At 42.4% G+C, this 14,656-nt stretch overlaps 1 protein-coding gene across 6 annotated transcripts in view; it reads left to right on the top strand.

Annotated features, from left to right (window-relative positions):
- The window catches only part of PUS7 (pseudouridine synthase 7), a 52,190-nt gene that overhangs the window by 13,916 nt on the left and 23,618 nt on the right, over window positions 1-14,656 (top strand). For all 6 annotated transcript variants that reach the window (XM_054726379.1, XM_054726377.1, XM_054726380.1 and 3 more), the window contains exons 3-7: window positions 693-777; window positions 895-996; window positions 3,351-3,495; window positions 10,685-10,796; window positions 12,349-12,426. In XM_054726379.1, coding sequence (XP_054582354.1) covers window positions 693-777; window positions 895-996; window positions 3,351-3,495; window positions 10,685-10,796; window positions 12,349-12,426 — 522 coding nt within the window. The remainder of the gene's footprint in view (window positions 1-692; window positions 778-894; window positions 997-3,350; window positions 3,496-10,684; window positions 10,797-12,348; window positions 12,427-14,656) is intronic.

The following is a 14,656-nucleotide window of genomic DNA, read 5'->3' as shown; positions in this document are numbered from 1 at the left end:
GATTTCAGAGAGAGGAAGGGAGAGAGAGAAATAGAAACATTGATGAGAAATATCCATCAGCTGCCTCCTGTATGCCCCTTACTAGAGATCGAGCCCGCCACCCAGGCATGAGCCCTGACCAGGAATCGAACCTCAACCTCCTGGTGCATGGGACTGTGCTCAACCAACTGAGCGCTAGCTGGGCAATGCTGTACTATTTTGATTACTGTCGCTTTGTAGTATAGTTTGAAATCAGGGAATGTGATACCTCTGGCTTTGTTCTTTTCTCTCAGGATTACTTTGACTATTTAGGGTTTTTTTGGTGGTTTCTCCCAAATTTTAGGATTTTTTGCATGCCTTCGGCCTTTTGTTGGGGATTGCATTGAATCAGTAGATTGCTTTAAGCAATACGGACATTTTAACAATGTTAATTCCTTCAATCAGTGAACATGGGATATCTTCCCATGTCTTTGTGTCTTCAGTTTCTTTTAACAATGTCTTGTAGTTTTCAGTGTACAGGTCTTTCACCTCCTATGTTACGTTTATTCCTAGGTATTTTTTCTTTTTTCTTTCTGATAGTTTATTTTTAGCATATAGAAACAACAGATTTTTCTGTATTGAGTTTGTAAGGCTTACTGTTGATAAACTTTTTCTTAAAATCAACAGGAAACAAAATGCTAATGCTCTGAAAGTTTGTGTTGTCTTTTTGTCAGGTACTCTGACTTCGTTGTTCACGAAATAGGAAAAGATGGGCGCATCAGCCATTTGGATGACTTGTCCGTCCCCGTGGATGAGGAGGTAGGAGCCAGCTCTCTGGCAAAAGTCACCTTCTGTATAAAAGTAGCATTTTTTCGAGCTCTAACAGCCTTGAATTCTGTGTGTGACTCATTGGGAGTTTTTGTGGTTATTTAAAAGGATCCTTCAGAAGATCTATTTACAGTTTTGACAGCTGAAGAAAAGCAGCGTTTAGAAGAGCTCCAGCTTTTTAAAAATAAGGAAACCAGTGTTGCCATTGAGGTAAGTAGTACAGAAACATATGAAAAGGTTGTATAGGGTTTTCGTTGCTTTTTGGGGGGTAGATGTTGATAAGTGTCTATTGGAAAAATTATAGTAGTTAACAAAAGGACGATGTCCTATTTGATCTAAAAGGGCATTATGTACACTAAAAAAATGTTTTTGTCAGTAACAGATACCACTACCCATGTAAACCCTGGCCAAAAAAAGTGTGTTTTTTTTTAAAAGTTTCAAATGATCATAAATCAACAAAGAAATCTATTGCTTTGTACCTGAGAGTGACTATTACGTAGATCATACTGATCAGCCTGGCAGTCAGAGGTGTGGCCTGGCCCTCCCTCCAGTGCCAGCAGCCTCTTGGTCTCAGATAGGATTCTGGGAGGGAAAGGATTTGGTGGGAGGAAGTAAGCCAGCGTTTCTCCGCTCTGCCTAAGTCTACTTCTATTCAAGAAAAGGAGAGCTCAGCCACTACACAGAACACTAAATTCCTTCTTTAAAAGAAGCTTTTGTTATGGACATTTTATTCTGCTCCATTAGTGCTGTCCAGGGGGATTAAATTACGGAGCTGTTTTACATTGTGTTTTTCCTACTAAGTCCTGAAAATCCTTCGTTAAATCGATAACACGTCTAAGTTTAGACTAGCCACATTTCAAGTGCTCAGTTGTCACATGTGGCTAGTGGCTCCTGTATGGGGCAGAGCAGCTCTAGGGGATAGTTTTGCAGGGTGATGTGTTACAAAATTTTACGAATGTTGTAGCATGGGATTTTTAGAATGTTATGTTCAATTCATCTTGTAGCATATTTTAACAACCTATTGGATTTGAGGGTATTTGAAAATCCCCCTTCCATCACCCCTAATGAGTAAGAATGTATAATTTTTCAGAAGTCACTGCCTGTCTCCAACCCTCATCTACTTCTGTTCCGCCCACCAAAACTTCCCAAAAGTGTGTGACCTTGAGAGATCTTCAATTACTGAATTTCCTTATAGACAAAATGTCAAGGAGAAAATCTCTAAGAATTGGTTCTGAGAATCATCCAGGAGGATGGTCCAGGTTTCCCTTACGTACTTGTGTAATGCAGTGGAGTATCTTAGCCTCATAATATACCTACCTAGGTGGCAAGATTTATCATCTTACAAACTGTAGTTATGCTGAAATTTTTTTATTATGTAGTTATCTACTGAAATTTTTTACCTTTAAATGGCATAAACCATGGGCAGGTGTCTTTGTCTGTAAAATAAGGAAAACAGACTTTCTGAATTTTTGAGGTCTAAATATGTTTTCACTCATACACACAAATCATGATTCCAACTTACTGCTTTCAGTTAATTCTAGATCTAGACTCACTTTTCTGTATGCACATGTCACTTGTCTATAATTATAATGTTTTTCTTTTACATTTTGCTAAAATATTAAGTTTAGCTAGCAGTAGTATCTCAGTGCTTTTTAGCTTGCAGGTTGCAGTCCATTCGTGGGTCATAAACCCAATTTAATGGATCTTACCTTTTTTTAATGCAATAAAATAAAATAGAAAATTAGAGTGTATTGTACATAGTTAGGGTACCAGTAAGTATTGTTTCTTTTTTTTTTAAATATATTTTATTGATTTTTTACAGAGAGGAAGGGAGAGGGAATAGAGAGTTAGAAACATCGATGAGAGAGAAACATCGATCAGCTGCCTCCTGCACACCCCCTACTGGGGATGTGCCCGCAATCAAGGTACATGCCCTTGACCGGAATCGAACCTGGGACCTTTCAGTCCACAGGCCGATGCTCTATCCACTGAGCCAAACCAGTTAGGGCAGTATTGTTTCTTTAAATTTTTTTTAATTGTTAATAAGATACGTACACATACATACTTCCGTCTGTTAAATTCAGATGTGAAATGTATTTCTTAATGTGAGACCCATTCAAAAATTAAAAAACCATTATGTAACTAATAAGTTTACATTTTCTTGATGTTGATTTTTTGTGTGTGTGAAAAAATGTACTAGCACATCATTACAAAATGAGTCAGTATAGAACTCATTATGAGGCAGTTGTAGGTTGGACTATTCGAGGCAGTTTAGTTTCTGACATCCCTGCATTTCGGTCTGTGAGCCCTGAAGTGTTTGTCCAGCAGAGTCCCTGAGGGAGCGTCTGCAAAGTGCTTGGCTCAGTGCCTGGTATATGGACATGCTCCATTAATAGGCTCATTGCGCTTGCATATTGTGAAGCTCTAAAAGATTTCTGAAATCACACCCGTGTACTTTTGTTATTTCACATAGTTAATGAGTAGTGTTTTAACTCATTCATTAGTGTAATTTCTCTATTTAATGTTTGTTAAATTTGTAATATCATTATCTATGTTTTTAATAGGTTGTTGAGGACACCAAAGAGAAAAGAACTGTCATCCATCAAGCAATTAAGTCTCTGTTTCCAGGATTAGAGACAAAAACAGAGGATAGAGAGGGGAAGAAATATATTGTAGCCTACCATGCAGCCGGGAAAAAGGCTCTGGCAAGTAAGTGTGTGAGTGACCTGGCATTTCTCCTGCCTGGCGAGCCCCAAAGGCAGGTCCGCTCCTCCTCTACTTTGCTGTTGTTCAAAGAAGGATATTGATCGTGTCACTTCTTCAAAGAGGGTGGATAATATCATTTCAGATGCTGGAGCCATCCTGTAGAATGTCTGGCTGATAGGGGGCATTAGATCGCTTATGTGAGAAAGATTTGCTGAAATTACAGTGGTGCCTGAGAGAGGTCTTAGGAATTTGATCTGTCCCCTGAAGAGCAGAGTGGGCTGAGTGGCAATTCAAGAAGAAAATGAAAGGCTATTGCTCACTCTGTGTTCTTAGTGGAGAGAAGAAAGCTTTCAGGTGAACAGAAAATGCTTGTCCCCTGTCCTAGTCGTATATTTTTGGCAGAGTTCTTATATTGAAAGAGCTGCTGGCTTTCCAACTGTATTTTCTTCACTCACATAGAAAAACCACAGAATAATAATAAAAGAAAAACCACGGGATATATAGAAAAGCACCCCTTTGCCTAAGCCCAACTTTCATTGTGTATCATTCATTTGAAATGGGTGTGTTTTCAGTGAATCTCTGATATTTATGTTCTGACTAGAGGCCCGGTGCACGACATTCATACACTGGGCGGGGGCGGGGGGGTCCCTCAGCCCAGCCTGCGCCCTCTCGCAGTCTGAAGCCCTTGGGATGTCGGACTGAAGGCTTAGGCCCACTCCCCGCACATCCCCGAGGGGTCCTTAGCGCTGCCACAGAGGCGGGAGAGACTCCCACCCCTGCCGATGGCGTGAACCCGACTCAGGGCTTCTGGCTGAGGGGCACTCCCCCTGTGGGAGCGCACTGACCACCAGGGGGCAGCTCCTGTGTTGAGAATGGCCCTGACCGGTTTGGCTCAGTGGATAGAGCGTTGACCTGCGGACTGAGAGGTCCCAGGTTCGATTCCAGTCAAGGGCATGTACCTTGGTTGTGGGCACATCCCCAGTGGGAGGTGTGCAGGAGGCAGCTGATCGATGTTTCTAACTTTCTATCCCTCTCCCTTCCTCTCTGTAAAAAATCAATAAAATATATTTTAAAAAAAAAAAAAAGAAAGAAAGAAAAGTCAGGGTCTTGTTCTGCTGAGTGTGGTCATGAGAAAGCAAATTGGAAAAGATAAAACCTGTGTTTCTTCGACTGGGTACCTCTTGATAGTGATCATTATTTCTTAAGAGGATGCTTGTGATCTTCAAGGAGGGGAGTTAGGGCATTTAAGGCCACGGTGGCCATTACAGTTTTCTCACCATTCTCAAGTGCGTGGTACCAGGTCTCTCAGGTTCTGTCTTTATCTACATTTTCTGTGCTTTATGCCACACCCACCATTCTTTTTTTTTTTTTTTAATATATTTTATTGATTTTTACAGAGAGGAAGAGAGAGGGATAGAGAGTTAGAAACATCGATGAGAGGGAAACATCAATCAGCTGCCTCTTGCACACCCCCTACTGGGGATGTGCCCACAACCAAGGTACATGCCCTTGACCGGAATCGAACCCGGGACCTTTCAGTCCGCAGGCTGACGCTCTGTCCACTGAGCCAAACCGGTTTTGGCAACCACCATTCTTTTTTTCCCCCCCAAAGACATTCCCTCAAAAATTTCCAAGTGAGATGCTGAGCTCTGTGTGACATACACCACCCCTCCCCATCTCCCTTGGCACATCTTCAGTAAAATAATGGGTTTTTCACTTAAAAAGAAGCATGAAGGCAGGTTAGATTGGATCGCTGCTCGCACCTCCCAGGCTTGAGGTGTTGTGGCATTTAGTGAAGGGTGGACGAGAGGTCTCCCTCTGAGCGCTCCTCTCCTGTCTCCTCCTGGACCCACACAGGCACTTGAGAGCCTGCTTTCATCTCTTACAGATCTGGATCCCCACCCTCGAGCGAGAGTGCTTAGAGTAATCACCGTTGGAAAGGCAGGGAGAGCTGGTATCCAGAGACTGTTGCTCATGCCCCTGCAAATAGAACCTGATGCCAATGACAACTTCTCCTCCTGGGCCACCCTGCCTAGCATTTGAATTAATTAGCTTTTTTTAAAAAAAAATATATTTTTATTAATTTCAGAGAGGAGGGAAGAGGGAGAGAGAGATAGAAACATCAATGATGAGAGAGAATCCTTGATTGGCTGCCTCCTACATGCTCCCCACTGGGGATCGAACCCTCAACCTGGGCGTGTGCCCTTGACCGGAATCGAACCTGGGACCTTTTAGTCCGCAGGTCGACGCTCTATCCACTGAGCCAAACCGGCTGGGGCTGAATTAATTAGCTTTTAAATCTTCATTGCAAATCTACATTTATAATGTTATCAGAGTCCATTTACTACCAAACCCTGATACAAATTCTTACTGTTTTCTCAAATGGAGCATGCATCCTAAACCGTAGGCATAGTGGGTTCTGAATCGTGGTGCCCAAACATCACCAACTACTTCAAGTTAGACGTCCAGTCTGATAGACAAGGCTCGTGGATGTACCTATCAGAGCATCCATATAGTATTTTTCTGAAACTATGTAATTATTAATAAACCATCTAATCCGGTAAATTGATTTATGTTTTGGGATAGATCATGTACGTTGCAGATACCTCTAACAACTTCTTTTTAAAGATTTAAGTGAAAAAAAAAAAAAATTCTGCCAGGTGATATGTAGAGGTTCACCATCCCTGGCGGATACCTGGGCTAGGAATCCACAGGGACTCAGGAGGGAGAGCCAGGTGGATGAAAAGGAAACTCTGGGAGAGACTAATGTGATGGCATCCACTGGAAGAGGGCGTTCCAGTAGCCAGAGTGGTTAGCAGTGGAATCACTACAGATAGGTCCGGCAGAACAGAACTCTGAAACATGTCGCCAGGATGTAGCAACATGGAAATCATTGGTGCCTGCCAGAGCAGTTTCAGGGGGATAAGGGCTTACACCGTAGGTTGAGGTGGCAGGCAGTAAATACAGACTGCTTTTTCAAAGAAGCTCTCAAGAGGAGGAGAAAGGAAAGGGACGTGGTTAAGGAGAGGGAGACATAGGATTGACTTTTAAAGGGGAAGAGCCCTGACCGTGTTGATGTACGGAAGGAAGAGCCAGTGCCGAGGGAGGGTGAAAATTCCGGGAGGAGCGTGATGATGGAGCAGGGTCCCCGAGGAAGCTGAAAGGTTGGCGTGCAGGGGTGCAGCACTGGACATGGGCTTGAATAAGAAGGAAAGAATGTTCTGCATGCTACCCCCTCCTGTCATCTTTCTTGAGCTACAAACATTTTTTTTCTTCCTTATTCATGAGGGTCTCTGTCCAGGGTTCATGAATCTTCCTGAACATTTCTTTTGTTTGGTTGCTGTTTCTACTAGACTAGGGCTGCCATATCAGACCATCAGAAGACCGCTTCCTGTTTTCTCAGCCTGAGGCTTCTTTGCATTAACATTTTAAATGAGAATGTCTCAAAAATTCTGAAAGTTATTTTAAATTCACTTAAATTGCAAAGCTGTACATATGCTATTTAGCATTCTAAGGATTTGGGGTTTTATAAAGTTAAACAAACTACCCAGAAATAAGTTCATACTCATAGATTTTCTGTTAATCAGTGCATATGCTTAATATTTTGTATACCGAGTGCACTTAGAAAAAGAATCCTTGCATCTGGTATTTGCAGAGGAGGTAATTGTATGCATGCTCAGTGCTTGGATTTGCTAATAAAAGATGCATGCTCATCCTAGCCAGTGTGTTCAGTGGTTAGAGTGTCAGCCTATGCACCAAAGGTGTCAGGTTCAATTCCCCGTCAAGGGCACATACCTGGCGAGTTTGCTCCTCCCCACCCCACCCCCTTGGGGCGAGCTTGGGAGGCAATCAGTGGATGTGTCTCTCTCACAGGCATGTTTCTCTCTCTCCCCCTCCCTCCCGCTCTTCCACTCTCTGAAAAGCAATGGGAAAAAATAACCTCAGGTGGGGATTAACAAAACAAAAAACAGATGCATGCTTGTGAGCCAAAACTCATATTCAGTTGTCATGTTTCTCTTGAGGTATTACAGCATTTAGTTTTTTAGTCTTCTGGCTTCATTTATTTTTTGCCATTTTTGGTTTATTGTGAATGTACTACCGAAGGGGTAGTTAAGGAAAAATGTAGCTACACTTCATCAACTTTTACCACAAATATATTTTTAACTTTTTATTATGGACATTTTCAGATATGCACCTAAATGAAGGAGGTATTATATTAACCCCATTGTACCCATCAACCGTCTTCAAGATTATTAACATTCTGTTGTTTTTGTTTGATCTATTCCTCCAACTTTTTTTTTTCTCATTGGAGTGTTTTAAAAAAAATTCTGCATAGTACTTTATACTTTATTTCACTCGTAAATACTTCAGTATGTATCTAACAGATAAGGACTAAAACCGTAAAACCATTATCACATCCAACAAAATCAACAAGTTCTTAATATCTAATACCAAATGCATGTTCAGTTTTTCCCTGGTTATCTCAAAAGTGTCTTTTACATACAGATGACTTGTTCAAATAATGATACGAACAAGGTAAGAACATTGCATTCAATGGATCTCTTAAATCAACTCTAAATCTCTTTGAATCTATTGGCTTAAGAACTGTTTTTCGCCCTGATCGATGTGGCTCAGTGTATAGAGCGTCGGCCTTCGGACTGGGGGGTCCCGGGTTCGATTCCGGCCAAGGGCACATGCCAGGGTTTCGGGCACATCCCCAATGTGGGGCGTGCAGGAGGCAGCCGATCCATGATTCTCTCTCATCATGGTTGTTTCTATCTCTCTATCCCTCTCCCTTCCTCTCTGAAATCAATGAAGAAATATATTTAAAAAAACAAAACTTTTTCATAATAATTTCACATTTTTTCAAATAAAAAAAATATTTGTAACTCACTACAGGAAACTCATAAAACACAAAGCAAAACAATAATTACTTGCAGTCTCACCACCAAATGTTAATCACAAAGAGCATTTTGGTACATATCCTCCCATATTTAAGAACACAAATCTCTAAGTGGGGAAGCATTTTGCATCCAGTCATTTTTTATTTTTTTTTACTATATTTTTATTGATTTTAGAGAAGAAAGGAGAGGGTGAGAGAGACAGAAACATCAATGATGAGAGAATCACCGATCAGCCGCCTCCTGCACACCCCACACTGGGGATCAAGCCTGCAACCTGGGCATGTGCCCTTAACCAGAATCGAACCCGGGACCCTTCAATCCGCAGGCTGACGCTCTATCCACTGAGCCAAACCAGCTAGACCTTCTTTTTTTTAATTATTTATTTTTTTATTTTAGAGACAAAAAGGAAGCAGAAAGAGACATCAATTTTTTGTTCCACTTATTTATGCCTTCATTGTTTGATTCTTGTATGTGCCCTGACTGGGAATGGAACCCACAACCTTGGCAAAATAGGCTGACACTCTAACCAACTGAGCTCCCCGGCCAGGGCCTTGCATCCAGTCTTAAACCTTTTGCTACTTCTGGTGGGTAGAGACAGTGCAGCTTTGAGGATGAGCTGACAGACCATTGTGAGGGGATTGAGACAGGGAGGCTTGTACCTGTAGGTGAGTTTTCTGCTTGTTCACCGTTTGCCTCTGCGACATTCCATTGTTAATGTCTACATGGCTGTTAACCCACCACATTCTACCAGGTGCCGTCGAAGTCCTTGGTAGAAACTTTCCATGCGATCATTTGCATGTTCACCTCTAAAGCACTTTAGTATTACTTATTATAAATTAAACATTGCTCTCTTGTGCTCTTTATGCTGTGCATTTGGACAGAGGTCAGAACTGCAGCAGGTAAGAGCGGTTGGCGTTTCATGTAGACGAAATGAAAGGCCACTGATTTTTGTCACAAGTGCCAAGTGCAGACAACTTTGCTTAACGGTAGTGATCTGGAAGGAAAACCAAAATGATATTCCCATTCATAATTTTCTGAGGATGAGTTGTGAGGAATTCACACCAAGAGCCAAAGAAATATTTGTAATACTTTTCTGTTCAAGGCGGAAAAGACTCACATTCATATTTATCAGAAAGGAAAAGCAGTTCAGCAAGCATTAGTGCTCTGGCAGTTTTCCCAGATGGTTTATTGATTCTTTTGTTCTTTACATGTTAGCTTTAGTACTGGAAGTTTCTTAGGTTTCTGAAGATGGATGCAGGAATTCATGCTAACGGATGATTTTAGGGACAAAAACAAAGGAACATTTTTAAAAGCAGGCTCTTCTCTAGGGATTGTGTGAAATATTTTTTCACAGTTTTTCTTTCATAGAGTGACAGACATTGAGTAAATTAGATGTGTCCAATTAACAACTGCAGCTGTGTGTCACCTGAGACTCACGGATATCCTTGTATGTCTGGGAAGTGCAGTTGTGGTTTACGTATTTTTCCCAAAGTGTTGATTTTTTTTTTTAAATACCTTTTGGGCAGCTTAAGTCTAAATCTTAATATTGCTTAGACATGTGCCTATACTATAGGATAATTGAAATTTATATAAAAGAAGTGTTAAGAATCAGATTCTCCAAAGTCTTGAAATGTTTATTTCCAAAAAGCCGAGCAAGCGAAGTAACAGTAGCTCAAAAGTTAACAGTTAACCTGGCTTAATGGTTAACATTTCCTTTTCCCCAAGAATGGCAATTAGGTCTTGAATGCCAGCTGCTCTCTCTGTAAACCATCCAGTTTTAGCTGTTTTGTGATGGAAGTGGCCTTTGGAAAATCTAAATGTGTCACTGAGGCAGCTCCTCACAAGTTTCATCCCCGTCCCGTCGAAGGTGTCCAGCCTGTATGTGTGCGCACCCAGGGATGAGAAGCAATACTCTGGAATTCGACATGGTGGGGTTTCCCTGTGGACTGCATGCGTTCCAGAGAGTCCATCGGCCCACCCGCCATACGTGTGCTTTAAAGTAACTGCTGTGTGAAGATTGTTGGTTAGTCTTAGTCACCTGTCACACCACCTGCATTCAGCTTTTGGTTTTAAATATGAACAGATAATGTTAGTATCCAGTCACAGAAAGTTTAACACTTAGAGTCCACACAGCTGTAACCACTTAACCTGCACTTCCTGTCAGGCTAGATCCGATTTCTCTACTCAAAGGTTCTCCAGCGAACAGTGAACTTGTAGGGTTTCATAAGGAAAAAACTCCGGTAACGTTTATTGCAGTGTCTATAACATGTAATCCTTTTGTTTTTAAGATCCAAGAAAGCATTCTTGGCCAAAATCTAGGGGAAGCTACTGCCACTTTGTGCTGTACAAGGAGAACAAAGACACCATGGATGCTATTAATGTCCTGTCCAAATACTTAAGGTTCGTATCTTGTTCTTGTGCCTATACAAAATCAAAACATGGACATTTATTTTCTTCTTTCCATGCTAATGACAAAGGAGTGGGAAAATAGGCAAACAGCAAATATGCCTCCCAATTACAGTTTCCTTACACAGTAGGTGAATTAATTTTTTTTTAATCTCCCTGCCTATTGCCAGTGATTCAAGATGAAAATTCTGTAAGTAACTAGTTCACACGTAGTAGAGGGTAACCAGTCTGCTCAGCTGAACGTAAGGGTACGTTTTCTTCCCTGAAGCCTACACTTTGGTGGGGCTGCAGAGTTTTGTTTCACTAAACTGTAAGGCGATTGAAAGCCCCAGACCAGTCGGAGTTCCTCATAGGAATGCAGACACTCTGAGGATGCGCCAGGTGCTGAAGGGTTTTATTTTATTTTTTTAAGAAAGGGGTACAGGCACCACAGCAAATCTCTTTGCAATACAGATTTGCTCTTAATATATATTTAACCCAGTTTAAACAAGGTGGGTCGTGTGTGAACTTGGATGAATTTTCTCACCATTCTGGAGGCTAGAAGTGTCAGTCAAGGTGGTATAGGTTTGGGTTTTTCTTCTGTGTCCTCACATGGCCTTTCCCGTGTCGTCGTGTCCCCGGAGTTTCAGTGTGTGTCCAAATTTCCTCCTCTTACTAGGACACCAGTCAGATTGGATGAGGGCCCACCCTATGGCCTCATTTTAACTTAATCACGTCTGTAAAGATTCGGTCTTCAAATGCATTAAGAAGTACCTGGAGGCAGGGCTGCAGCATAGGAATTTGGGGGAACCCCGCTCAGCCCAGGACACAGTACTCTGTCAAGTAACGTTTTATCTCACTCCAGTTGCTAGCTCTCTGGGAGAGAGTTGTGGTGCCTTGTCTGCACCTGAGCCCGGGAGAAGAGACACGGCACCACAAGGGAGGGGAGACCTCGGTGTGGAGGACTTCCTCTGAGATCCGGGCTGAGGATTGCTCAGAGTTCAAGAAATTCTTCCTGTTTTTCTCCGGTTGGTGTGGAGCAGTATTTGTAACATACGTCTTAGTAAACTAGCTTACCTATAGCTTCACTGCAAAACTGTTCAGATCCCAGCTTTAGCATTTGGCTTTTTAATACAAAGAAATAGCATGTCTATTCAGAAAGTTTGCATCATCATTGAGTTTTTTTAAATTGAAGATACAAAGTTTTCAAAGTGGCACATTATATACCTAGAATGAGTTTTACTTCACCTTCCCAGCTGTGTAGTGTAATGCACTGCATATGATTAATAGGAAGTGCATTATTTCTTGTTACTGGCCAGCTAAGTCTTTAAACAGTATGTTACTTATTTAGCGCCACAAACATGTTAAGTCAAGCACTGCTGCTAGGGGGTTGTTCAGGCATCATTTACTTTCTCATGTTGCATATTATGTTTTCCTAGGTACATTTTTAAATTGTATCTCCTTATTAATCTATTATGATTTTAAGTATATTTTGAATCTTAAGTTATGAAAAATATGATTTCTTACTGGTATACTACTTCAGATGGTTTTGTTTCTGTCTTTCCAGAGTCAAGCCAAACATATTCTCCTACATGGGAACCAAAGATAAAAGGGCCATTACTGTCCAAGAGATTGCTGTTCTCAAGTAAGTAGAGAGCACATACTGGGGTTCACATTGCAAAATCCTAGCACCACCTTTCAGAGCCTCAAATTTGCTTTGTGGGGTGTCTCTCTCCAGTCTTTAGGTGGTGTCTCTACCTATTCAAAAGTTGTTTTTCTGTTTCTTTTATTGCTTGCTTATCTGTATTTCCCAAAGTTTTTATAGCACACAGGTATTATTTGTGTGATGTTAAGGGATTTTTGTGGTAGATCCATGAGGATAGTGCATTTTTCTCTCTCTCTTGTTCATTCGTTATTAAAAACTAGAGGCCTGGTGCTCAAAATTTGTGCACTGGGGGAGGAGGGATCCCTCAGCCCATCCTGTGCCCTCTCTCAGTCGGGGAGCCCTCAGGGGATGTCCGACTGCCTAATCTGGGAGTCGGACATCCTTAGCACTGCCGCAGAGGCGTGAGAGGCTCCCGCCACCGCCGCTGTGCTCGCCATCCGTGAGCCTGACTTCTGGCTGAGTGGTGCTCCCCCTGTGGGAGCATGCTGACCACCAGGGGGCAGCTCCTGCATTGAGCGTCTGCCCCCTGGTGATCAGTGCGCATCATAGCGACCGGTTGTTCCGCCATTCGGACAATTTGCATATTAGCCTTTTATTATATAGGATAAGTTATTTAAGATTTTATTACAAAACAGTGAATGAGCACTTTTGTTATACATTGCAGATATGCAGATGAAAAAGATGGTCTCTGCTTTTGAAGCAGTTATTTAGTAGAGCAGACAAGTAAATCCGAACCTGTTACATAGTGAGATTAATGCTGAAATAGAAGTATATTGTGGTATTAGGATAGATCTGACAGCAAAGCCAGGGATTCATTGTTGGGGACAGCCAGGGAAGGTTTTCTCAGAAGATGGTATGCTAGAGTTTTAATCTAAATTAGGGCTTCTCGGTTTCTTTACTGTTCACATTTTGGGCTAGATAATTCTATTGCGGGGTCATCCTGTACATTGCAGGGCATTTATCAGCAGCCCTGGCTGCTGTCTACCCACTAGATATCAGTAGCATTCCCCCCTGCCACCTAACTCTGACAACCAAAAGTGTCTCCAGACATTGCCATTTTTCCGTGAAGGGCAAACTTGCCCCTGGATGAGAACCACTGGTCTAGAAGGATGAGTAGGAGTTTCCTGGGGCTGGGACAGGTAGGTCTAAGGTTGTTGGTTCCAAACTAAGAAAAGAGCTTGTGAAAAGACACTGGGATGGAATTGGGAACATAGCACATTTGGTACCTGGCACGTACTTTAGTTGTGTGGGAGCACAGCAAGAAATAGTCTTGGGGGTAGGCAGGATCCAGATTTGAAGGGCCCTACAGGTCATATTCAGGATGTGGGACTTGATCTACACAGGGAGTTGTGTTTAGAGGCAGGATTATGAGTTGTGGGTAAAGCAATATAACTGAAACTGGAGATCTTGGAGGTATTGCCACATCCTGAGCAGGAAGACCAGGAGTCTGAACCCAGTCAGTTCAGCAAAGGTAAAGGCTTTCATCTGAGTGCACCCCTGAGGTGAGGAATGCTGGGAGAACGAGGTAAACGGGCAGGAGGAAACTAATTGTTTGGGGGTGATGAACATGTATGGGGGTGATGCACATACATGTTCATTACCTTGAATGTGGTGATGGTTTCATGAGTTTATTCATATATTAAAACTTGTATATTTTTAATATGTATACTTTACCTTGTGTTAGTTATACTATAACTAGAGGCCTGGTGCACAGGATCGTGCACTGGTGGGGGGCGTGGCCTGTGGGGATTGGCCTTTTGTGGGAGCACTGCTCATCCCAGTCAGCCGAGCGGCTGTGGACCTGCCCTCTGAGTGCCTGCTCCCCCTGTGGGAGCGCACTGACCACCAGGGGGCAGCTCCTGCATTGAGCGTCTGCCCTCTGGTGGTCAGTGCGCATCATAGCGACTGGTCAACTGATCATTCTTGTCGTTCTGCCGTTTGGTTGCTGGGCTTTTATTATATAGGATTAAAAATAAGACATCTGGCTGAAACCGGTTTGGCTCAGTGGATAGAGCGTCGGCCTGCGGACTGAGGGGTCCCGGGTTCGATTTCGGTCAAGGGCACGTGCCTTGGTTGCGGGCACGTCCAGGTGGCGGGTGTGCAGGAGGCAGCTGATCGATGTTTCTCTCTCATCGATGTTTCTGACTCTCTATCCCTCTCCCTTGCTCTCTGTAAAAAATCAATAAAATATATATATTTTTAAATAAGA

This window comes from Eptesicus fuscus, chromosome 14, assembly GCF_027574615.1.
Source record: "Eptesicus fuscus isolate TK198812 chromosome 14, DD_ASM_mEF_20220401, whole genome shotgun sequence".
NCBI classification, from domain to species: Eukaryota; Metazoa; Chordata; class Mammalia; order Chiroptera; family Vespertilionidae; genus Eptesicus; species Eptesicus fuscus.
The sequence above is the reverse complement of the archived record's forward strand: the minus strand, read 5'-3'. Positions and strand labels throughout refer to the sequence as shown.